We start from the raw sequence: 27,790 nt of genomic DNA, 5'->3' as shown, positions 1-27,790 counted from the left end.
ACTTACTACAAGTACTTTTACTTCTGTCCTCATTAATAAAGGTGCATAGAAGTTCTTGAAACATTTGTATAGTAAGCCTTTAGATATAAGCAAATTTTTCTCTTTTTTTGAAGACTGTATACACCAACAGACATCATACCTATTATTCTACAAAAATATAAAAACAAACTTTAATTGTAAACTGAAAATTGTTAAATATACAAACTAAGCAAATTCATAACTGAAAGATAGCAAATTCTTAATTTGTTTTTCTTTAAAAAAATTTTTTGATGTTATTTAATTAGTTAATAAACTATCAATATACCTTCTGTTGCTGAGAAATGTTTATTAAACAAAACACAAACATTTTCAGTCTAAAACAATAAGCCATTTTCAGGTGTAACTGAATTCGAATGCCTTTACAAAAATTTAATGAGTTATATTATCATAGAAAAAGTCAAAAATTACACAAGACTTTTTATATCCTAACTTAAGAAAAATTTATCCAAAAGTGGTGTTTTACAATTGTGGAAGAAAGCAAGAAACAGATCTTCAAGGGCAGAACAACTGATATCTTCAACTGTTTCAATGGCTGATGCATGCTTTCAGCACATCAAATAAGGGAAAACATATTTTAAATGAAATAAATTAAAAATACGGTTAAAAATTGCAGTCTGGCATTGTGATAATGTCACAATAAATAATTGTTTGTTATAATTTAACATTCTCTTAGTGTTTTTTTTTTTTTTAGTTAAAAAAGTTTGTCAATTGTTTCCAAACTTCAATATTTCTATTAATATAACTATTAAAATCACTTATGGACAGTTTTTGTTCTACACCTAGATTAATTACAGTTTTCTTTTATATTTAGCTTTTAAGAGTTTTAATTTGTTAGAATTAAAATTCTTCATAGATTATGTAGGAAGAAGAAAGATGATAGAAAGTAAAATTGCTAAATTGCTCTGGCATTGAAAACACATGAGAAATATGAAAACACAATGTATGTCACTACAAAATGCTTTCCAATTGCTCTATTAACAACAGAAGCAGTCATGGTAATATTGTAAGAAACACTCATTACAAGTTTTTTGTTTTATTTTAAATGCTACAATATGTTCTATGAATATAATATAAAATATTGTTTGTTTCTGGTAACTTCACAATATCAGAGGGATGCTATGTTGTATTCAAGATGTTCACAAATCCAGCCCTTAATCTTTTAATTTATCCACTATGCAAAATTGGATAGTTAACAAAAATTAATACTTTATTGTACAGTGTATATTAGATTCAATGGATTTCAACAGAAACATAAAAACTGTAATGATTATTAGTTTCTAATAACAAAATTAAATCCAATTAACAATGAAATGAAAGTTTCTGTATCTTACCTCCTGTCGATATGAATCTAATGTAAATAATCCAAGAAAACAAGTCATCTGAAGAAAGAAATTTATTAATAATGCAACACCAGCATATAAGGCAAATAATTTCACAGCAGGCATATCTGTAACAGCACCTAATTTAAAAAAAAGTTTATTGAAATCAGTTTTTTAAAATAACTTTTCTGATACTAAAAACTAATTAAATACTAATTTACTTCACAAATCTCAAAAAACATAAAAATGAGTAAATTAAATTAAATTCAAAAGTATTATATACAGTACCAGACCAAATATTTGGTTTCCAGAAATTATGAAAACTGGAATTGAGAAAACTGACTACATTTGAATTTGGCAGGCTGCAGTTCATTGTGCAACTGCTTTTTTTTGTTTCCGCGGTGTACACATACCACAATACCAGTTCAAGCGTGACTGCTGTCGTGTACAATTGATCTTGTCTCTACTAAGTATGCTAATATCAGTCAATAAAAAAATTTCCACTAATTATAGTTTTCATTTATTTACTGTGCTTAACATTATATTTCAGTATTTAGTATAGGTGAATCCACTCTGGGATTCACCTATACTGATAACTAATTTATTTATTGAATACAATTATTGTAACTCAGTAGTTACAATAAAGGTATTCTAATATAATTTTACAGTCAAACCTTGAGATTTGAACACCTCACTTTTCAAATAATTCTGTTTGCAAACAAAATTTTGAACACCATATTTATTCTGGTTGCTGAACAACCTACTCAGCAAAAGCCATTGACAGATTAGAGAAATACAGATTCCATATACGTCCTGTGTTAAAGTTAACGACCCAATCAATTCAATCAATGACGGGACTACCGGATTTGGAAGTTAGTGGCGTCAAGACTGCCTTGAATCATTAGACATCACAACATGAACCATTGATGCTGCTGTTATTCAAATTAGATTTCAATGCACATGCAGGAAGATACTAGTTACATTCTTCGGTACACATCACAAATGAATTTAAATCAAATTAATTAATAAAAATTGCATTAACTAACATTCGTGTAATATAAATGACATCCACAAATCCATATTTAAAGGTGCTCAACTCAAATAATAAAAATTAATATATCTTTAGTTTTATAGGCAAGGTTACATCCATTTTTACATTAAAAAACAATGCTGATTGGTTTAAAATCATATCATTACAACGTTTTGTGTAGCTCACTTTATCAACGTACCACCTATTTCCAATAATTATTTTTATTTTAATTACTTCTATTAACTTTCACTATTAAATATACAGTAAATTATGCTTATTGGCTGAAAATTGTAAAATAATTTTATAAAAACTAATATAAATACACTGAAACTTCTAAACAACGGGCGTTGTTGGATATGGCAGTCATTGGAAGTTCGATTGTAGTATAAATATTTTTAAATAAAAGTCATTTATTCAAGATGATTTATTTGACAGTAGACATATTTCCACCAGTTTTATTTTTTTTAACCAATCACTGTTAAGGGAATTTTAAATTCACCGCTGTTAGATTTTCTTCTGGATATGTTCATTTCACAATTTGAAGTAGACTGCCTATGTTTACTAACTTTTAGTGTAATTTCAACTACTTTTGCGACTTCTAAAATTAAATAAAACCAAATTTAGCCATTTTGTTTTTATAAGTAAAAATTTAAATGTAAAATTTAATTACTTTACAAATTAATGCAAGATAGTTGAAGCATGGAAAGAGATGTATGAATTCGAGAACAGGCTTACCACAAACTAAAAAATTAACCGAATTCATTCGGGCTTTTGATGAAATTTAATAATTTTTGTACCGTTAATTTGTCTATCTGTAAGATTTGTCAGAAACATTCTCGAGTTAGAGAATTTAAAATGCTTCTCATTCTGTTTGTTCGTCTGTCTGTACAACTTTTTTATTCGAGAGTGAGATTGATGTAATTGTGACTAATTAAAAAAATATTCTCTCCAAAACGTAAAAAATTTCTTGTAGATTATTATTAACAAGCTTTATAATGTTTATTAATTTTATACGTATTTTAAAGCTTATTTATATTATTTAATTTTAAAAAAATTATAAATATTTTATTAAATTATAATATTTTAAAGCATTACTATTCCATATGAGATAAGTGCATCTTTTAGAACATTTTAGTAAAAACTTAAATTTTACTTTAAATGTAAAAATCTTTTAACACATTTTAAAGTATAAACATTTGTTTATAAATTTATATAACAGAATTTCAAAGCGTAAATATAACGTTTTAATAAAGGAATCTTGGCACAAAATCTAAAACTTAAAGTTTTTAAATTTTATATATTTCTATTTAGTTTGAATTTTGAAATATGGCCATTGTTAAAAAATGGAAAAAATTTCTATAGAAGGGTAATCGATAGATCAACAAAAGATATTCAAATAAAAAAAAATTACTTTTTATTCTCAAAAAATGTTTAATTTTTTAAATATTTTTCTAAAAATATTTATTCAAAACACTCCCAAAAAATTTTACTATGTTACATAATGTAAAATATTTGTTTTTATTTTTAAATATAAAATTTTAAACAGAATATTTTTTATTAAAATTTAAAATCATTTTATAAAATTATCAAATAAATCTATTAAATTTTATAATNTTGGACTATTAAGTTTAATAACTTGACTCGTGGGTACCTAAACATTTAGTATTTTAATATTAATTTAATGTAAATGTATACATACCCAATAATATTAAACAAAACATAAATAAATAAATAAATATATTCAATAAAAATCTTTGTTTTAATGAATATACAATGTCGCAGCTCAGTAATACATCAACACTGAAATGAAAATCAGTCTAGCATAGGGAAAATCGGGGAATTATACTGCGAAATGGCAAATTGTGCAGTGGTGTTATTGTGAATCAATGAAAGTTGAGCCGGCATAAACCAAGTGTTACCTGTACTAATATTCTTTATATATATATATATAAATTTTTTTAAATACTATTTACAAATGTAAATATAAACAAGTACAAATATTATTTTCTCAGTCTGTACTCTTGAATTAAATAATATGTTTTACTACTTGTAATATTTTTAATACAATATACTAAATGTATAATAACCCTGAGCTGGCTCAGACAATGCCAGAACTTATAATCAAGATAACTCATTGCAACGTCAGATAACCATCATTCTTTTGTAAATAAAAGGCTTTCACTTTTACAATTTTTTGGAAGCATTGTGAAATATTCAAAGATCAATTCAAACATGTTTCAGATGTAAAAAAAATCATATGAATCTCAATTTCAAATCATACAATTATTTATTGCTGAGAGTTTATTGAAATCTATTTATATACAATGTATCAAACATACATACAAAACTTTGAATGATAGTTTTTTTTTTATTTATTTAAATTTTTGAAAATATAGACATTATATCATTAATTATATATATAATGTAAATTGAATTTGTGTTATATTATGTAACATCTTATGTATGTATATTGTATAATTAATAGCATTCTGTAATTATTATGTTCTTATGTTCTATAGTTTGACTTATTAAATAATAAATCTTTTTGAATTTGTTACTGAGATATGTAAATTTATTAATTGAAAATTGCCTTTGGGATATTTCTATATAAAAAACTAATTAAAGAATGCTATATAGCTATATATAAAAATAAGACAGTTCTTGCACACATCAGAAAAGATTACATGAAATAATTGCAAATAATTTACCATATGAAAATGAAAATATTGACTATAGTTTTCATTAATTAAATATAATTAAATTTTAAGTATAGCAAAATTATAAAATTATTACCAATAAAAAAACAGCTGGACATAGACAGACTAGACAACATCATACTTGGTGCTACATCTCCAACAACACGCCCAATCTGATCAGGCAATTTTTCCTCAGGTAAACGTTCATCTCTCTGAAAATATACACACTGAATATTAATCATTATGTTGTTTTACAAACTTAAATGCATAGCTTTAATCCATACAAGTCAAACTGATAGCAATCACAAAAAGAACTACAAATCTGATCTTAAACATTTAATATAAAAATACCTCCAAATAGCAGACACCATTGAGACTGAGAAGTTTGTCCACTATTTGGAGGTACATGCTGGCAGCCATATTATATTTTAACCTGGTTATTATAAAGTGAAGAATACAATGAATTACAAAAACATCAAATTTGCATTAGTAATGTGAAAATACCAAAAAGTTTACATAGAATATATAATTAATATATATGTTATNAAATAAATTTAATTTTTAAAATGTATTTTATCATAAAATAAAGTGAAATGTTTTTATTAAGAAATTTTAGTTTTGAATCTTGAATCCTTTTTATGAAAAATGTACATCTTTATTTATTTACATTTTTGTTTTCTTTCATTAAGAATTTCAGAATATGGTCGAATATGATACTCCTTTTTACATTTGCACTTCGCTCCCAATCATTGTCTAACTCACAAAGTTCATCTGTCAAACTTTCCATAGTTGAAAGGATATGTTAACCCGTCTTAGAGCAACAGACAAGCGGAGACACTGATTGGTTGACCACCAGTTGCCGTAGCACATATATAGGGTCAGTTTGAGCGGGAAAATTGAAGGTGGCTAAGGAGAGATAGATATTGTCTGACTGACAAGAAGTAGATATCGTCTGGCCAACAAGAAGTAGACTTGTCTCACTAACAATAGTTTGTGATTGCTGGAAGTGCTACTCTGTCGTAAAACATTTTCCAGAACGAACTGATACGGGATACATTCATTGACGCTATGGATTCGGACATCATTTATTGGACTATTAAGTTTAATAACTTGACTCGTGGGTACCTAAACATTTAGTATTTTAATATTAATTTAATGTAAATGTATACATACCCAATAATATTAAACAAAACATAAATAAATAAATAAATATATTCAATAAAAATCTTTGTTTTAATGAATATACAATGTCGCAGCTCAGTAATACATCAACACTGAAATGAAAATCAGTCTAGCATAGGGAAAATCGGGGAATTATACTGCGAAATGGCAAATTGTGCAGTGGTGTTATTGTGAATCAATGAAAGTTGAGCCGGCATAAACCAAGTGTTACCTGTACTAATATTCTTAAATTATACAATTATACATAAAACTAAGGCTCTTTATAAGATAACTTTTTAATGCAAATGTATACATATCCAATAATATTAAACAGAAAAACTAAATATATTCAATAAAAATCTTTGTTTTAATGAATATACAATGTCGCGGCTCAGTAATACATCAACACTGAAATGAAAATCAGTCTAGCACAGGGAAAATCGGGGAATTATACTGCGAAATGGCAAATTGTGCAGTGGTGTTATTGTGAATCAATGAAAGTTGAGCCGGCATAAACCAAGTGCTACCTGTACATATCCAATAATATTAAACAGAAAAACTAAATATATTCAATAAAAATCTTTGTTTTAATGAATATACAATGTCGCAGCTCAGTAATACATCAACACTGAAATGAAAATCAGTCTAGCATAGGGAAAATCGGGGAATTATACTGCGAAATGGCAAATTGTGCAGTGGTGTTATTGTGAATCAATGAAAGTTGAGCCGGCATAAACCAAGTGTTACCTGTACTAATATTCTTTATATATATATATATAAATTTTTTTAAATACTATTTACAAATGTAAATATAAACAAGTACAAATATTATTTTCTCAGTCTGTACTCTTGAATTAAATAATATGTTTTACTACTTGTAATATTTTTAATACAATATACTAAATGTATAATAACCCTGAGCTGGCTCAGACAATGCCAGAACTTATAATCAAGATAACTCATTGCAACGTCAGATAACCATCATTCTTTTGTAAATAAAAGGCTTTCACTTTTACAATTTTTTGGAAGCATTGTGAAATATTCAAAGATCAATTCAAACATGTTTCAGATGTAAAAAAAATCATATGAATCTCAATTTCAAATCATACAATTATTTATTGCTGAGAGTTTATTGAAATCTATTTATATACAATGTATCAAACATACATACAGAAATTTGAATGATAGTTTTTTTTTATTTATTTAAATTTTTGAAAATATAGACATTATATCATTAATTATATATATAATGTAAATTGAATTTGTGTTATATTATGTAACATCTTATGTATGTATATTGTATAATTAATAGCATTCTGTAATTATTATGTTCTTATGTTCTATAGTTTGACTTATTAAATAATAAATCTTTTTGAATTTGTTACTGAGATATGTAAATTTATTAATTGAAAATTGCCTTTGGGATATTTCTATATAAAAAACTAATTAAAGAATGCTATATAGCTATATATAAAAATAAGACAGTTCTTGCACACATCAGAAAAGATTACATGAAATAATTGCAAATAATTTACCATATGAAAATGAAAATATTGACTATAGTTTTCATTAATTAAATATAATTAAATTTTAAGTATAGCAAAATTATAAAATTATTACCAATAAAAAAACAGCTGGACATAGACAGACTAGACAACATCATACTTGGTGCTACATCTCCAACAACACGCCCAATCTGATCAGGCAATTTTTCCTCAGGTAAACGTTCATCTCTCTGAAAATATACACACTGAATATTAATCATTATGTTGTTTTACAAACTTAAATGCATAGCTTTAATCCATACAAGTCAAACTGATAGCAATCACAAAAAGAACTACAAATCTGATCTTAAACATTTAATATAAAAATACCTCCAAATAGCAGACACCATTGAGACTGAGAAGTTTGTCCACTATTTGGAGGTACATGCTGGCAGCCATATTATATTTTAACCTGGTTATTATAAAGTGAAGAATACAATGAATTACAAAAACATCAAATTTGCATTAGTAATGTGAAAATACCAAAAAGTTTACATAGAATATATAATTAATATATATGTTATAGACTAAGTGACTAATTAATACAGGCATTATGAATAATGAAAACAAAATTGGGAACTAACAACTTTCAGGTATTTTAACATAATTTATCAAATTGACTGGTCATTATGAATACTGCTATCACTTAGTCAGGCAAAGTGGTGGTAATATGTTGAGGAGTGATCATCCAACATACGTTAGCCAATCAGCACTTGCATCTGAGTTGCACATGCATATTGTATTTAGTACTGAATTTTAAATTTAAGCGACCAGTAGTTAATCTTGGGCAACATTTTAATTTTACCAGAGGCCAAAGCTATAGTCGATGCTGCTGCAAAATTGGTTGCAAATCTAATAGATGCAAATGCTACAAAGAAAAAAAAAATCACGTAATTCCAAACATCATTAAAATCTTAATTGCTCTAATAAATAAACTAAAAAACATTTAATTTTTTATATAATTTATACCAAATATGTAATTCCAGAGGTTTCCTGTACATTGACTTTTCGTTAATATTAGTTTAATTGATAGAATTTTACCTATGGCACTGTCATGGTGCAATTAATTAAATGGTAGAATTTTACCTAATATAGTTAATAGTACTTAGTTTTAAAAGATTACATGTTCTTTTTAAAATACTTTGAAATAATTCACAAAAATAAATATTTCTAAATGAAATAAATGGAGTTTTTTTAATCAAACTGCCCAAAGAAAATATACCTTTATTCATAATGTCTGGTCAATTTAATAAATTAATCAATATTTATCAGACTGCACACCCATTTTAGTTATTATTCATAATGACTGGGCATTAATGCCCTATTAATCACTTGGTCCATAACATACATACACAATATATTTATCTTTTCAGCTGTAAAAATCAGATTTTAATTCAATTCTAAATAGCAAACAATTGTATAGAATATTTTAATTAAATGAAACACAAAAATTACAACAAAGTGTATATGTTGATTGATTATTAATTCATCAAAAACGACCTGAGCAGAAGTAACAAAAAGAAAAATGAAACCATTATTATGAATAGAAGGGTTTAGGAGATAAGAGTTTGAATGTCAAGTTTTACGAAGGCAATTTGCTAGCCACTTCAAGAGGTAAGAAATGTATTCAGTAAATTTTTGCATTTATAACATCATTTATGGTTAAGTGACTAATAAAAATTTATTATGATTTTTCTACTTTATAGTTATAAAGTAGGTGTAATTTTTCGAACATTTTTGCTTTTTTCAATAAATGATTTATTAAAAAGTTACTTTAGCCACGACAAAGCTGTTAAGATCATAAATGCAATAAAACCAAATATCATCCTACACTTTAAAGTGGTTGGCAAATCACCTTTGTAACATGATCTTTGAACTTTCAATATATGCTGTTAAAACTGTTTCTTTTTCATTACTACTGTACTAAGGATTTTGTTGAATGAATGAATAACTTCAGAAAAGTTTATGGTTTCTTGGTACAATAAGCTTAATTCCAACAATAAGACAAAAGTTTAATAACATTAATATGTATGATGATAAATAGTGATTGACAACTTAACCAGATTAACACACTCTAACAGATAACAAATCTTGTTTGGCTTTTCATAACCTACCCTCCTCCCCTATTTCTCTTTTAAGCCAGTCTTTATTCAATGCCTACAGTCAAAATTCTTCCTCTGAAAGAGTATTTGAACTGATTATTTAAGTTTTAAAATATTTTGTATGTAATTAATTACTTCAGAATATTAAAGACAGGGCATTGTGTTTTCATAAGAGAAGTTATGGATGATGGCGTCATTATTTAGTGTGTCTGCTAGTTAAGAGGTAAATATAATATATGTCCTATTTGAAGGGTCTGGGGAATGTAAAAATGTCCATTAAGAAGAGGTGTCTGCTATTCAGGAGTGTCCAGTAATAGAGGTTCACCGTATTTATCTTTTACAGTACAATAAATTTTTACACCTAAATGTATCTAAGTTAAAGATCCTCCACCCATGTGCTGAAATATTCCTTTACTCACTATTGTTATCTGATATAAGGCATAGATATATATAGCCATAATTTTCCATTACATTAAGTACTTCCATAGTCATCTTAAACCACAAACTACTATTTAAATTCTTCACAGGAAATAAAGCAACAGCATCTTAATTTCCAGACAAACATGAGTTAACAAAAACTTGTATTGTAGTGGCAGCTTCAAGTTCCCTGTCCTTATGTAATACAATTCCTTTTATTTTGCCACCTTTGTAGTTTAGTTTAGGAGTCACAAACTTCATCCAGTAATAGGCATACAACTTTTTCATGATCTTCTAGGAGTTCACATTTTTCCTTTAAATACTTTTCCTGTGAAAGACTTATGCCAGCAGTGTTATTCTCCATTTCACTTAATAATCATCTTAAACATGATGGATGTAGGAGTGTGAACAATTTGCTTAAATGTATTAAATAATATGTTCCATCAAAAAAGTAAAATAATGTTGAAGCCCAAAGCAAAGTGTCTGTTAAATATCTTAACCAAGTAATGATTGAAAGTTTCAGTTGTTCTTGTATGAATTTTAGTTTCTTCTGAATATTTTGGTCCAAAGTATTAAAGTCTATGTCAACAAACCAATTAAGCATAAATGAGAGTTTTTCTTTACTATCTAGATCTTCCTTCTTGAAAAGACACAAGGTGACTTACCAGACAGTCAAATTTGGTCCATTTATTACAGATTAATTTTTCACCAAGATACCATTCAAAGTAATCACTAGAAAGTTTAACATTATAATAAAATACCTGAACAGAGAGAAATGTTGAAATTTTAATGGAAACTTATCTTAGGTACTTCAGTACTATCATCATCAATTTGAAACAAAAAAATATGATTTTCTTTAATATTTAGAATGAAAGGCTTTATATTTTTATTAATTACTTTTTTTAGAATTAATCAAATCCTGTTATATTGTCCCTTTGACTCAACTCTTGGAACTGCTGTTCATCACAAGCAAGAACTTGTTCTAAACATTCTTTGGAATACTTTCTTCTGGGAGGTAACTGCTTAGTAAAGTATGACTGGTTGATTTCCAAAAACTTAGTTAAAGCTGCAGGAAGATGCTTACCCTTTTTCCTTAGTACTCTTATGAAAGTGCCATCAGCACAAGAAAATTTATCTTCTCTAACGATGAATTCAGGGTCAAAATGATTCATACAAACTGCTGAGTTATTTGATGAAAAATTTTCACAATTTATCCTTCTGACCCATCTCTCTTAAATCTTTGTCTTTGGGAAAACAAAAAATAGGAACAAATGGCTGATCTTTATAGTAATTGAATTTGTATCCAGTGACACAATTTGATTGCATTTTTAAAAAAAAATAACTATTTCACCCAAATATAGGAGAATGAGGTTTTATCACTTTAACATTTAAGATACATTAGTTTAAAAATAAAGTTTAAACATTATTTCCATGGCCAATGAACTATAAAGTAAAATCTTGATAAGACACAAATATTGAATATTCCTAAAATTAGTTATTCACATTTACACATGGTCAATGAAGATAATTTTACTACAAAATCACATTTAACATGCCATAATTTTTCTTAAATTCTTTTTTCTTATTTCTATCCTACTTAACAAGATAATTGTCTATCTCGTTAAGTAGGAACCATTAAAAACTGTTTAAAATTAAAAACACCATAAGATGATAGAACACTAAGAAGGTAATCATTACAACCACCATCACAAGCACCACAAACTTCCTTCATTTCCTTCTTTTCTGCTTCCACTGTCAGGTCTGGTAATGTAGAAGGTCTGACTAGATGAAAGCATCCCAATTTCATCTACCATGTCAAAATCTTTACTAATTTCTTCACTAAATGAAGAATCACTCATAACTAATAACTGATCCATATAAGTGTAAATTCTAATTTCTCATCACTAATTAGTGTCTTTCTTGTGAATTACCATTTTAAAATCAATTCTTGATACAAGCTCCAATTTACAGAAGTTTATGCTGAATGAGCATATGCAAAAAAAATTTCAAAACTGTGTTAGAGGTTAGAAGAACTGGTAAGTCATATTACATCAGATCTTTCAAAATTCTAGCAGAATCAATGCCACCTATCAGTAAATAATGTACTATAGCACAAATCAGTATAATGGGCATGATTATTCAAGTCACTAGGCTTAACCCAAGTATACTCAGACATCACCTTGGATGGATTAAACAATCAAAAGACCTAAGAAAATTATAAATTTTTTCATTGAATATTTACTTAGGCTAATCAATATCATTGAGAATTTGTTTTAAAACCTAAATTAAAACAAACATTCTTTTGGTATAATTGGAAATTAAATATATTGTCAACTCAAAGTGATCATCAATACAGTGAATTTTATCCTTGCACTGGAAAAAAGCCTGTCATAACATTAATCTTCACATAATAAAGCAAACAAAAATTTTTACCAGAATTTGTTAAACTAAACTGTAAATTATCTTCACAATCCCAATAAATAATCCTATTTCCAATAATTTTATTATTTATGTTGAAAAAATGTAAAAAGCAAAGCAGTACTGTAATAAATGTTCTATTTTGTGTGGAATAGATTTTCTTCTCCTAGTAAGCAAAAACAGTTAAAACCTCCAATTATACAGCAATGCAAACATCTGTTTTATCAGACCATTCTACTGTACTCAGAAATAGGGCTTAAAGTTTAGGGACACTCATCCCTTTAAATGGATGCAGTCCCTTATAAACATATGTAAGTTTGCATATTGTGGTGCATATATGATGTCAGGTTTGGCTACTTTGTACCAAATTTGACTCCCTTTTCACTCTTTTGGTGTCAAAAATGTTTTATATTTTTTCAAACAATCTTCAACAGAAAAAGAAATCCACAGATTTCTTTTAGCTTCATTTTGTTTAATCACTCTGATATACTATTCCACACTTAAATTGGCAAATCCATCTCCTTATTTTGTTTGATTTGCGAATCATATGGAACATTTGTTTTCATAAATAAAATTAATTTTATCTAGCTTTATTTAGCAAATTAATTCAAAATACTATAATTTAAGAGATCTCAATCACCTATTAAGCCTTGCCTCTCTAAATTATACAACCTTGATCCTGAAAATCATTAATATGAATTTTCGATAAAGCAAACCAACTACTGTTCCCCTAGTATTTCATATTAATGCAAGTTGACTGCATCATGTAAAAACTGGAACTGCTTACAACTAAAACACCACACACCTTTCTTACTTTTCCAGCAGTAACTTTAATAAAATAACAGATGTTTTCAGTCCCTTTTAAAGATCTGCTTCAGATTATTAAACTATTTAAATAACTAAAGAGCTTTTTATGTTTTCTAAAATAGAACAATTCAAATCTTACTTGATGTATTTTAAAATTTAAAGATTTACAATTTGACTTTATTACATTTTAATGGTTTTAGTGTTGGTATTATTCTTTACTATGGAAGTATAAAGTTATTTAAGTCTTAAATATCTTACCTGAAAAGCTTGTACAAGAATAAAAATATTATCTACACCCACAGCCAATACAAGGAAAGGGATTACTTCAATAATAATCAATGTAGCTGGCACTTCAAAATAACAAAATATTCCCAATGATGATACAACAGATACTAATACAATGAGAACGCCTGCAAGTCCAAGGGAAATTTTGGAATCAACCTGAAATAAGTTAATTTTAATGATAAGTACAATTATTTTTGTTATTATTATTGATTGAACTATTCCTAAATTTTTTCATTTACAATTTCATTTTTGTGAATCTCTGACCCTGAACTTTTAGTTATTAATCATTATTAAAGTTTGCTCAATAAATAAAACTACAATTCTTTGAAATAACCAAAATGAAAACAATTTTAAACAATTCTGCTATTAAAAAATAAAAAAGCTATTAATTTTAAGATATTTTATTCATAATAAATNAACAAAATAATCAAAATTCTGGTTTTTACACCAAAATTGAAACTAAAATTAAAAATAGTCAAAATGAATTAATTAAAATTGAATTCAAATCAAATTAAAAACATATTTCAGAAAGTGTGGATAAAGTACTTGTTATTCATCTTGATTGATTTTGCTATATTTCATCCAGGCAGAGTTAAGTCTGTCTATAGCACTTTTTTGTAAAGTGATGGTTTCAGTTCTGGTTGGCAGCAACAGATCATTTTTATTTTAATATATATAAAATGGATATAGATAATATTATATTGCATTTGTAGGCATTTTTATGCATAAAATGTAGCTTTAGAAAAATCCATTTAATGAATTAATCCATTTTATATTGTTTCTTGTGGGAAAATATGTTTTGGTTTGAAAACAAATCAGTTTTCAAACAACTTTTAGGAAGGAATTAAGTTTGAAACCTGAAGTTTGACTGTACATTCAACCACAATAATTTTGATCACCACAGAAAAAAACAATTAGTATTTTTTTAATACACTTTTTAATCTACAAATGGACTATTATTTCAAATGTATCAAAAACTCAATAACAAGGACAAAAAAAAATTAACTAAGAGAAATAGCTTTGTTTTCCAGAATTAATTAGTATTCTTGTTCAAAAACAATTCAAAATTCCTTTAATTTAAAATTTTCTTAATATGAAGAGGCAATAATAAAGGATTTTTACAAGAATATAATACTCTATAATAATACTCTTTATATCAGGTTGCCCTCGGTTTACGCCGCAGTTCTGTTCCTATAAAAGCCAGCGCAAATCAAATTGGTGTAAAATAAACCCATATTTACAGTGAGGTATAGGGGTAGGTTCTACATAAGTGAAAAATAAGCTAATAATTTTGTTTATTAATACAATATAATACAACATACATATAAATTTAATTTTTAAAATGTATTTTATCATAAAATAAAGTGAAATGTTTTTATTAAGAAATTTTAGTTTTGAATCTTGAATCCTTTTTATGAAAAATGTACATCTTTATTTATTTACATTTTTGTTTTCTTTCATTAAGAATTTCAGAATATGGTCGAATATGATACTCCTTTTTACATTTGCACTTCGCTCCCAATCATTGTCTAACTCACAAAGTTCATCTGTCAAACTTTCCATAGTTGAAAGGATATGTTAACCCGTCTTAGAGCAACAGACAAGCGGAGACACTGATTGGTTGACCACCAGTTGCCGTAGCACATATATAGGGTCAGTTTGAGCGGGAAAATTGAAGGTGGCTAAGGAGAGATAGATATTGTCTGACTGACAAGAAGTAGATATCGTCTGGCCAACAAGAAGTAGACTTGTCTCACTAACAATAGTTTGTGATTGCTGGAAGTGCTACTCTGTCGTAAAACATTTTCCAGAACGAACTGATACGGGATACATTCATTGACGCTATGGATTCGGACATCATTTATTGGACTATTAAGTTTAATAACTTGACTCGTGGGTACCTAAACATTTAGTATTTTAATATTAATTTAATGTAAATGTATACATACCCAATAATATTAAACAAAACATAAATAAATAAATAAATATATTCAATAAAAATCTTTGTTTTAATGAATATACAATGTCGCGGCTCAGTAATACATCAACACTGAAATGAAAATCAGTCTAGCACAGGGAAAATCGGGGAATTATACTGCGAAATGGCAAATTGTGCAGTGGTGTTATTGTGAATCAATGAAAGTTGAGCCGGCATAAACCAAGTGCTACCTGTACTAATATTCTTTATATATATATATATAAATTTTTTTAAATACTATTTACAAATGTAAATATAAACAAGTACAAATATTATTTTCTCAGTCTGTACTCTTGAATTAAATAATATGTTTTACTACTTGTAATATTTTTAATACAATATACTAAATGTATAATAACCCTGAGCTGGCTCAGACAATGCCAGAACTTATAATCAAGATAACTCATTGCAACGTCAGATAACCATCATTCTTTTGTAAATAAAAGGCTTTCACTTTTACAATTTTTTGGAAGCATTGTGAAATATTCAAAGATCAATTCAAACATGTTTCAGATGTAAAAAAAATCATATGAATCTCAATTTCAAATCATACAATTATTTATTGCTGAGAGTTTATTGAAATCTATTTATATACAATGTATCAAACATACATACAGAAATTTGAATGATAGTTTTTTTTTTATTTATTTAAATTTTTGAAAATATAGACATTATATCATTAATTATATATATAATGTAAATTGAATTTGTGTTATATTATGTAACATCTTATGTATGTATATTGTATAATTAATAGCATTCTGTAATTATTATGTTCTTATGTTCTATAGTTTGACTTATTAAATAATAAATCTTTTTGAATTTGTTACTGAGATATGTAAATTTATTAATTGAAAATTGCCTTTGGGATATTTCTATATAAAAAACTAATTAAAGAATGCTATATAGCTATATATAAAAATAAGACAGTTCTTGCACACATCAGAAAAGATTACATGAAATAATTGCAAATAATTTACCATATGAAAATGAAAATATTGACTATAGTTTTCATTAATTAAATATAATTAAATTTTAAGTATAGCAAAATTATAAAATTATTACCAATAAAAAAACAGCTGGACATAGACAGACTAGACAACATCATACTTGGTGCTACATCTCCAACAACACGCCCAATCTGATCAGGCAATTTTTCCTCAGGTAAACGTTCATCTCTCTGAAAATATACACACTGAATATTAATCATTATGTTGTTTTACAAACTTAAATGCATAGCTTTAATCCATACAAGTCAAACTGATAGCAATCACAAAAAGAACTACAAATCTGATCTTAAACATTTAATATAAAAATACCTCCAAATAGCAGACACCATTGAGACTGAGAAGTTTGTCCACTATTTGGAGGTACATGCTGGCAGCCATATTATATTTTAACCTGGTTATTATAAAGTGAAGAATACAATGAATTACAAAAACATCAAATTTGCATTAGTAATGTGAAAATACCAAAAAGTTTACATAGAATATATAATTAATATATATGTTATAGACTAAGTGACTAATTAATACAGGCATTATGAATAATGAAAACAAAATTGGGAACTAACAACTTTCAGGTATTTTAACATAATTTATCAAATTGACTGGTCATTATGAATACTGCTATCACCTAGTCAGGCAAAGTGGTGGTAATATGTTGAGGAGTGATCATCCAACATACGTTAGCCAATCAGCACTTGCATCTGAGTTGCACATGCATATTGTATTTAGTACTGAATTTTAAATTTAAGCGACCAGTAGTTAATCTTGGGCAACATTTTAATTTTACCAGAGGCCAAAGCTATAGTCGATGCTGCTGCAAAATTGGTTGCAAATCTAATAGATGCAAATGCTACAAAGAAAAAAAAAATCACGTAATTCCAAACATCATTAAAATCTTAATTGCTCTAATAAATAAACTAAAAAACATTTAATTTTTTATATAATTTATACCAAATATGTAATTCCAGAGGTTTCCTGTACATTGACTTTTCGTTAATATTAGTTTAATTGATAGAATTTTACCTATGGCACTGTCATGGTGCAATTAATTAAATGGTAGAATTTTACCTAATATAGTTAATAGTACTTAGTTTTAAAAGATTACATGTTCTTTTTAAAATACTTTGAAATAATTCACAAAAATAAATATTTCTAAATGAAATAAATGGAGTTTTTTTAATCAAACTGCCCAAAGAAAATATACCTTTATTCATAATGTCTGGTCAATTTAATAAATTAATCAATATTTATCAGACTGCACACCCATTTTAGTTATTATTCATAATGACTGGGCATTAATGCCCTATTAATCACTTGGTCCATAACATACATACACAATATATTTATCTTTTCAGCTGTAAAAATCAGATTTTAATTCAATTCTAAATAGCAAACAATTGTATAGAATATTTTAATTAAATGAAACACAAAAATTACAACAAAGTGTATATGTTGATTGATTATTAATTCATCAAAAACGACCTGAGCAGAAGTAACAAAAAGAAAAATGAAACCATTATTATGAATAGAAGGGTTTAGGAGATAAGAGTTTGAATGTCAAGTTTTACGAAGGCAATTTGCTAGCCACTTCAAGAGGTAAGAAATGTATTCAGTAAATTTTTGCATTTATAACATCATTTATGGTTAAGTGACTAATAAAAATTTATTATGATTTTTCTACTTTATAGTTATAAAGTAGGTGTAATTTTTCGAACATTTTTGCTTTTTTCAATAAATGATTTATTAAAAAGTTACTTTAGCCACGACAAAGCTGTTAAGATCATAAATGCAATAAAACCAAATATCATCCTACATTTTAAAGTGGTTGGCAAATCACCTTTGTAACATGATCTTTGAACTTTCAATATATGCTGTTAAAACTGTTTCTTTTTCATTACTACTGTACTAAGGATTTTGTTGAATGAATGAATAACTTCAGAAAAGTTTATGGTTTCTTGGTACAATAAGCTTAATTCCAACAATAAGACAAAAGTTTAATAACATTAATATGTATGATGATAAATAGTGATTGACAACTTAACCAGATTAACACACTCTAACAGATAACAAATCTTGTTTGGCTTTTCATAACCTACCCTCCTCCCCTATTTCTCTTTTAAGCCAGTCTTTATTCAATGCCTACAGTCAAAATTCTTCCTCTGAAAGAGTATTTGAACTGATTATTTAAGTTTTAAAATATTTTGTATGTAATTAATTACTTCAGAATATTAAAGACAGGGCATTGTGTTTTCATAAGAGAAGTTATGGATGATGGCGTCATTATTTAGTGTGTCTGCTAGTTAAGAGGTAAATATAATATATGTCCTATTTGAAGGGTCTGGGGAATGTAAAAATGTCCATTAAGAAGAGGTGTCTGCTATTCAGGAGTGTCCAGTAATAGAGGTTCACCGTATTTATCTTTTACAGTACAATAAATTTTTACACCTAAATGTATCTAAGTTAAAGATCCTCCACCCATGTGCTGAAATATTCCTTTACTCACTATTGTTATCTGATATAAGGCATAGATATATATAGCCATAATTTTCCATTACATTAAGTACTTCCATAGTCATCTTAAACCACAAACTACTATTTAAATTCTTCACAGGAAATAAAGCAACAGCATCTTAATTTCCAGACAAACATGAGTTAACAAAAACTTGTATTGTAGTGGCAGCTTCAAGTTCCCTGTCCTTATGTAATACAATTCCTTTTATTTTGCCACCTTTGTAGTTTAGTTTAGGAGTCACAAACTTCATCCAGTAATAGGCATACAACTTTTTCATGATCTTCTAGGAGTTCACATTTTTCCTTTAAATACTTTTCCTGTGAAAGACTTATGCCAGCAGTGTTATTCTCCATTTCACTTAATAATCATCTTAAACATGATGGATGTAGNTTAAAGTTTGCTCAATAAATAAAACTACAATTCTTTGAAATAACCAAAATGAAAACAATTTTAAACAATTCTGCTATTAAAAAATAAAAAAGCTATTAATTTTAAGATATTTTATTCATAATAAATATGCATGCCTATGTGACTGACAGATCAATTACAGTATAATTAAATTTTCAGTCAAATATTAAGAAAATTCCAGTCAAAATATTCACAAAAATGAAAATTTAAAAAAATAGTTTAAATTTAAATTTTCTTTTGTCACTTCACAGAAATAAAGTTTTTTTTAACAATGTGAAAGTTCTGGAAAAAAAATTAAAATGATAAAAATAATATAAAAATTATCAAATGAAGTTGGTTATTTTTTTTTATGTAAAATTTGGTATGGAAGTAATTTTTTTTTTTTAATTTCTTCTATACCAAATTTTATAAAAAAATAATTAACAAAACAAAGTTACTGTTTAATCCAGAAAACTGATTACATGCTGCCATTATTAAATGAAAATATAAACAAAAATGTTCTAAGTAATACATTTTTGTTTAAAACATTCCTATTGATATAAAAGTTATTCTAGCAGTAACTTTTAATTTAGAACTTTTTCAAATTTCATATTCTTATGAATAAAATATTTGAAATTCATAATATTAAACTAACTAAAATCTACATACTAAATTAAATTTAAAAAATAAACAAGTAATCTAAATCTTGATTTAGATTACTTGTTTATTACACTTTACATTATTATTACATTTTATTACTTTAAGTATTATTGTTTTTTAACCTCTGAACAATAACCACTGACAGGAACATGAAAAGTGATCTTTTTTGAGAGGTTAGATAAAATTGCTCAAGTACAGGTGCACACATAAATTGAAAGAAAAATTAATTTATTACTTTTAACATTAAAATTTTTTGTATAATTTTTTTTTACAAAGTATCTGTGACATGCAGAAAACTCCTAAAAACACACAGATCTTTAGTATAGGCTACAACTTATGTTAAAATGTGTTAGAATAGCATTCTCTGCTGGCAGCAAAAATTTAAAAATTTCTTCAAATTCTTAAACACCTAAAATTAAGATAATTTAAAAATTTTGACATCAAAGACTATCAATGATGGCAGAAGAACCTGTTGTTTTGTTCATATTTTAATAAAAGTTTTAGTCTACAGAAAAGATTGATATGTATCTGTGTTCTTGGTACTTCTCTGCACATTTGAGAAGGATTTTTATACAAAAGTTATTTTTGCATTTGTCTACAACTGCAAACATAATTAATTCATTAAGGATTAATTTGATTGGCAGTAAAAATTGCATATATGTCAATTTTTACTGCCAATCACACAAAGCCAGTAGCCAAACTATCCAGCTCATTAATAATTTTCTGTGCATCATTTTGAGGACAGTGGCCATTCTTAAGAGATTAAGAATATAATTTTTAGTGGCTAAGCAGTTTGTTGGGAGTGACTGCTGTTTCGAGATTATTTTGTATGTATTTTTGTTCAAAAAGAAATGTTCCTGGAAAAAATTGTTTGCTATTTAGAGATAACTGTTATTGATGATTTAACTATATTTAGTAATATTTCCTAAAGTGCGGCTTTTATTCATTTCATACGTGTAAAATTACATAACTTCATAAAAAAGATTTTTAACTACTAAAAAGTAATACTTCTTACAAATCATTCTTATAAATTTAGTTCAGTATAAAAGAGAAAAAAATCTAATAATGATTTGTAGATAAAATCTCTTGCAAACAGAAAATAATTGTAACTTGTAAAAATGTTAATAGAATAATAACAAAATTAAAGCCAACTAAATTTAAACCAGCAGAAAAATGGACAAATACTTTTGATCTGGTACTGATCATCTTCAGGTCTAAATAAAATGGAACATTTTTATTGAACAAATTCTACCAAATTAGGAATTTCAAAATGTAAACAGTTACAGTAGGGTTATTTTATGCAGGACTAATATATGCATACTCATGTTTTAGTGCATGGCAAATGGTCAGGTTTACCCTCAGATGCATAGGAACAATTCTGTTAATGCACACACAAATTTTATAATAAAATAGTCAATTGTGAAGAAAAAGTAATGGTATAAAAATTAAAAGCAATTTTCGATAGCTTACTTTTGAGAAAAAAAAAAGCTTTGTGAACAGTATGAAAAAGTAAAACTTTTACCAATACATAACAACAAACTACAACAGGAGAATTATGTACATTTAGTTATTCTAGTAGTGTATTTGACATGTTATTAAAAAAAATTTACTTTGTACATTAGGAATGCTGAACTATGAAAGTTATTCATTATAGTAAAAATACAAATAAAACACTTTGAACACATTTTAATTTTTTCTATTCACTGTAAATTATTGTGTAAGTGTTTAAGCAATCATCTGGAACTATATTGGGCGAAGAACAAATTTACACAAAATTTAAAATAAAATTTTCTGTAAATTCTGACAAGCAACCCTGCCAACATAAAACAATGTATACTATAGAACAGTGTTTTTCAACCTGAGGGTCGCGGGTAAAAGAAAAAGACAAGTGTTTGTAGGTCCTACACTACAATAAATAAATAAAACTACAATTTCAATGAGAAGGCTTTGCGTTTTTATTTTAAAGTACAATTGTTTTTTTATCGATATTTAGGCCTCAACAGAAAGAAAATTAAATACGTCGTCTTTAAAATCACAGATATAGTTTTAATATGGTCCTGGGGGTTAGCCAGAATTTTTTTTAACTTGTAAAGGGGTCGCGTATTCAAGAAGGTTGAAAAACACTGCTGTAGAACATTTTTACAAATATTGAATAATAAAAATTTATTTAAAAATATGCTAATAAAAATAAATCAACAAATAAATACTTATATATTAGGAACCTGACTTAAAATTACAAAGTACATTTATTTTTTAAGGTGCATTTTCTCATTTACTGATATTTTGGCTTGCTTAAATTTCTAGATACTGAAAGAATAAATTTAATGAAGTATAACATCTTGTTTTTTCTTATAAGTCAGGTTCCTAATAAAAAAAAATTCTTAGTTTATCAATACACCATTTCATTTATTATGGTGAGGTAAATTTGAAAGTGTTACTTCCAAGTTGGCTGACCCAATGAAAAATATGAAAAAACAATGGGTAGTCAAAGTGCTCTGTTGAATAAAATCAAGGCATACCTACTAAAAGAAAATCAATTTGATAATTTATGTACTATGTTTAAGTTACTGACTCATGTATTAAATATCACAGCTTTCTGTAACATGATGTAAATGTATTAAAATTATTTCTAGAATGTTTGTGATTGCTTGTGTGTGTTATAACACCTATTTATGTGTTTATTTTAACTAATTAATTTTTTAAAAACTAAATAGTTAAAATTTCAATTTTATATAGATTGTCTATATAAGTATACAATAACTTTATTAGTAAAGCAAAAATTCAAAATGCAAATATGACAAAATACTAAAACTTACTAAAATACGACTGCAACTGTTCACTTCACCAAGTGCTACTGCTATATATACAAACATAATGATGTAACTGATCGCAACAGTCAAAATATCAGAATGACTTCCTCTTTCCAATTCATCTTCTATTGATCGCTTTAATAAAAATAAAAATATGAGTAAATTTAAGCATTATAAAATACTTTTGCTTTCTACACACTAATAAGATAAACATTATCAAATATAATAAAAAGTATATAAAAATATTGATTAAACTGTTAAATATTTAATTCTAATATATAATTATATATAAACACCAGTGTTACTATTTTGTGTAAACGCTTACCTCTAAATACCTCTAAAAAAAGGTCTATAAATTGTTGACAGTTTCAAAAAATATGTAAACAACCTAAATAATAATAGTAAGTACAACTACTGTACCATTCAAAACATCAAACATTTAAATGATTAACATCTCAATTTTGCATTCACACAACCCAGCACATGCTGCTGATTTTTCTTGCCTTTGGTTTTGAAGCAAGTATTGTTTCTTAATTTCAATTCATATTTAACTTTCAAAACAGATTCTTCTCTTCTCTAATTTATATCTAAATTCCCTAACATTTGGGAGATAACCCTAAACCTAAAAATCATGATTACAATCTAAGCACTATTTTTTCATTTAACCAATGACAATAAAGTAAAGTTATGCTAAAGAAAGTTTTACTTTCAGTTTTAAATTTATTAAGTTACAACATAAAACTTTTTTTTATAACATATAGAAATAATTGCCCTTAGAAACAAGCTTCTAAAAATACCTCAAAATTTGCATCTAGACAATAAAAACCTCTAAATCTAAAGGTAAAACCTGAAAAATAACTCAAACACACACACAAATTATTTCAGGTAATCAGATGCTTATAAATGGTAGTGTAGACCAATCTTTATGCTTTCAAACTAATTGACTGAATATAGTAAAAGCTCAAGTCTTGTAAGTCATGACAGATCAAAGCATTTTCAAACTGCAGTGATATTTAAAATTTTGTTATAAATGTAAGATAAAAACATAAAAATAAAATTTCTACAATTATCTTGATTAGACTGATACTGTTGTTTGATGTCAATTTTAAATTCTAATTAAAAGATGAATCATCAACTGATTTCAAATGTTAAAAAAGTGTCTTCCTGTTTTGTGTTTACATATATTTGTTGTTATATTTCAATCCTAAATTAAAACTTTTTAAAAATAGTTTTAAAAAGAAATTAATATATACATATAAAAATAACATAATTAAAAAAAATGAAATATTTGTTCAGATTTAGCAAGCAAAAACTAAAGAAATTATTTAACTGACAATAAATACTTGGCATGCTGAAAAACAATCCGAGAAAACTATAATTCCATATTTATAAAACTTCACAGACTTATTCATTAGCTACAGATTATAGTCCACCAATATTTTATTCAAGTTTTAAATTTCATATTTACACATTTTGTGCAAATGTCAAAGTAACTGAAATCTAATTATTAGAGAACAACTTTGATTACATTATGCAAATCAAAAAATTGTACAATTTTTCAATCATCATATACAATATTTAATCAACATTTTATACAAATTTAAGGTACTTAAAAATACATTGAATTAATTTCAAGTCTTTAAATGAACAGTTTATGACTAAAAATTAGTATTAAAAGACATATTGAATATTTTTGCTGAATTGAAACTATAATTAGGCCAGTTTCTTTATATTCTTCACCATGTAAAACATTAGCATTTATAAAAATATTGTTATGTAAATAATTGTAAAGGAACAGTTATTCCAGTTTTTCATTTCAATGGTCAAGTTTACTTAGAATAAGTCTTTCATAATAGATCATATTTTAAATCCATTTTAGCAAAAATTGAGTATTATTTTTAAAATTATGTTTTACACTAATAATTTTTACTTTATTTGGATTAGTTTTACTAAAATTTGTATTAGTAGTTTTTTCTAACACTTTTGGGACCAATTTTTTTTTTAGGTATCATGTTTATGTAGACTGATCAAAAACAAATAAATATCTATGGTTTTTATTATTATTACTCTATATTAAAGAACCTTTCTTCCCCGTAAGTTGATATATAATAAGTAAGGATTTGATGATGATTAATGCATCAGATTCAATTTATCTATAAACTGCAATAATAGCGAGTTGTGGCCAACATTTTCATTGCGAAAATGTGAACTTGGACATTCAGCATCGCCATCCTGTAAGCCTAGAAGTTTGATAATGGCATTTGGAACGTCAGTGGAATCATGCTTGGCATTCCAACTGACATTGTCAAACTTACTAGGCTTACAGGATGGCAATGCTGAATATCCAACATTCATATTTTTGCAATGAAAATGTCGGCCACAACCTTGCTATTTATCATCATGTTTTCCTGTATCTGTACTTACATTTTAAAAGAACTAAACATTAAATTATTTAATAATAATGGTAATAACTATGACCAAAAAAAATTCAATTAAGTTTTGTCACCAGATGGAGCTTGGCATTATATTATCTAACAAATCTTTGGAAATACAAGCAGACACATTTAAGTCATCCCGTTAATTTCCACAAGAGGCATCTCAAAAGTGTTAATATAATTACTGTATACAATTTTGATGTTTTTGCACTAATGTTTAAAAACAATGAAATAATAATTATTTTACTGATGATCTACAAAAATCTTTTATTGAATAACAAAAATTTTAAAAATTTTAACACTTATCTCAATATAGATATTATTTTTTAATTTTAAAATAATTTAAGATATATACCTCTGCCTTGTATGCAACAGTCATATTTGAATTATTATACTTTTTCATGTACTCAAGAAACCTACATAATAAAAAAAAAAATAGTTATATATATATAAAAAAATTAAAAGTTAACTTAATATGTAAATAAAGAAAAAATTATTTGTCAACCAAACAATTATATTCTATTTTCAAATTTTCAATAAAAATTATTACAGACAGCCCTCACTTAACAACAGAATTCTGCTCATACATGTAGGTTGTTAAGTAAATTGATTGATAAATAAGGAGTTTTTTTATCAAGGATAAATAAAACAATTAATAGTCTAAAGGAAACACCTACTTGAAAACTTTGCTTAATTTGCATCTCTTATAGAACACAAAAATACAATCAACAAAAATTGTTAAAATGTACTGTACCAAAAAACTTAGAGATTATTCATTTTAAAAAAGTCATTCAGATTAATATTTTAGTCATTGAATTCTTCAAAGGGTTAAAGCCAAAATGGTTCCAGAGCATCAATGTCACCATTGGAATTATCAGCAAAATGATCAGGAGCTGGAGTGGATCCAGGTAAAGATGATGATGCAAAGAAATGGAAGTACTTGTAAGAGTAAGAGTCCTGAGTGTAGCTTTTGAGAATCTCACTAGTGTGATCTGCTTTTTAAATCTCCCTTTTTCTTCATAAATTTTACATCATCATCATTACCATTCCACTTTTGTGAACCACTCGACATTCAAATTCATACTCACTAGTTCTAATATAGCCACATTCAATTTCAAGAACATACTAGCTAATCCCTTTTTAGTGAACTTCTATTCTTTCCTCTTCCAAGTGTGGCCACGTTTCCAACTCTGTTGCCATTTCTTCAATTCTTATCTTAACACTTCCTGCAGGTGAAGTCATGATCTTTCTTTTCATTGACATCTTGTCCTGTATTGTTCATTCCATATTTATAAATGAAATATGTAATCTTGGAGATTATGAACACTTTATGTAGTAAATACTGACCTACTACAAAAATAAGACTAAAACTATGAAAGGGAATTCACAGTGTTAGAGAACTAATGACAGCTCTGACTTACAACCAAACAGGTGGAATGTTAAAAGAGGAGTGGCTATAGAATCTCATTTTCACTAAAACATTTTTTTTTAACATTGAGAAAATAGTAATCAAATATGTTTCAATACTATAAGCATTGAATATATTTATGACAAATCTATTTATATAATAATTAAAAATTGTCATACATTTCCTTTTTTGCTTTTATCTTATTTGTATTATACTGTATGCATCATCTTTCAATTCTCTCAATATTCATTTTCTATATGTTAATTCATGCTTTAATTTTTGATATTACACTCTTGCTTGAATTTATATCTTGAACACTGATAAGTCGCTATTAATCCTATTTTTCTACAACAACAACTTAGAACTATTTAAAAGTCATTCATTCATTTTATCATGTCAGCATTTATTGTCTGTAAAAAAAATCCAGCAATAAGATGCATAACTTGACTTGCAATAAGGAGATTATATTTAAAAAAAAATAATTTTTACATTATTAATCATAATAAATANCATTTAAAGTCCAAATCAATTTTTACCATTAGAATTATTCTAAGTCAATCCATTCCTAGACCCTAAATGATATCCATTTTGATAAACCTAAAACAGCAAATACACATAATTTAAGGTAAAATAGCAGAATTAAATTAAAACATGGAAATGATAAATAAAATATGTAAATACTGCATAATAAACTGAAAATTGCATTTACTGGTGGCACACTGTCGACTTCGACATCTTAAACATGGCAGCCAGACTCCCACACATGTACTGCTTT

The 27,790-nt window shown here is 26.6% G+C and overlaps 1 protein-coding gene across 1 annotated transcript in view; it reads right to left on the bottom strand.

Moving 5' to 3' along the window:
- The window catches only part of LOC111625477 (Niemann-Pick C1 protein-like), a 54,526-nt gene that overhangs the window by 11,411 nt on the left and 15,325 nt on the right, over window positions 1-27,790 (bottom strand). The window contains exons 5-10 of the mRNA XM_023368630.1: window positions 25,963-26,023; window positions 23,179-23,307; window positions 13,792-13,974; window positions 7,866-7,980; window positions 1,371-1,498; window positions 7-147 (exon numbers count right to left, since the gene is read on the bottom strand). Coding sequence (XP_023224398.1) covers window positions 7-147; window positions 1,371-1,498; window positions 7,866-7,980; window positions 13,792-13,974; window positions 23,179-23,307; window positions 25,963-26,023 — 757 coding nt within the window. The remainder of the gene's footprint in view (window positions 1-6; window positions 148-1,370; window positions 1,499-7,865; window positions 7,981-13,791; window positions 13,975-23,178; window positions 23,308-25,962; window positions 26,024-27,790) is intronic.

This window comes from Centruroides sculpturatus, unplaced genomic scaffold (genome assembly GCF_000671375.1).
Source record: "Centruroides sculpturatus isolate CEXI.00-Female unplaced genomic scaffold, Cexi_2.0 scaffold95, whole genome shotgun sequence".
Classification (NCBI taxonomy): Eukaryota; Metazoa; Arthropoda; class Arachnida; order Scorpiones; family Buthidae; genus Centruroides; species Centruroides sculpturatus.
This window is presented reverse-complemented; position numbering and strand designations above follow the sequence as displayed.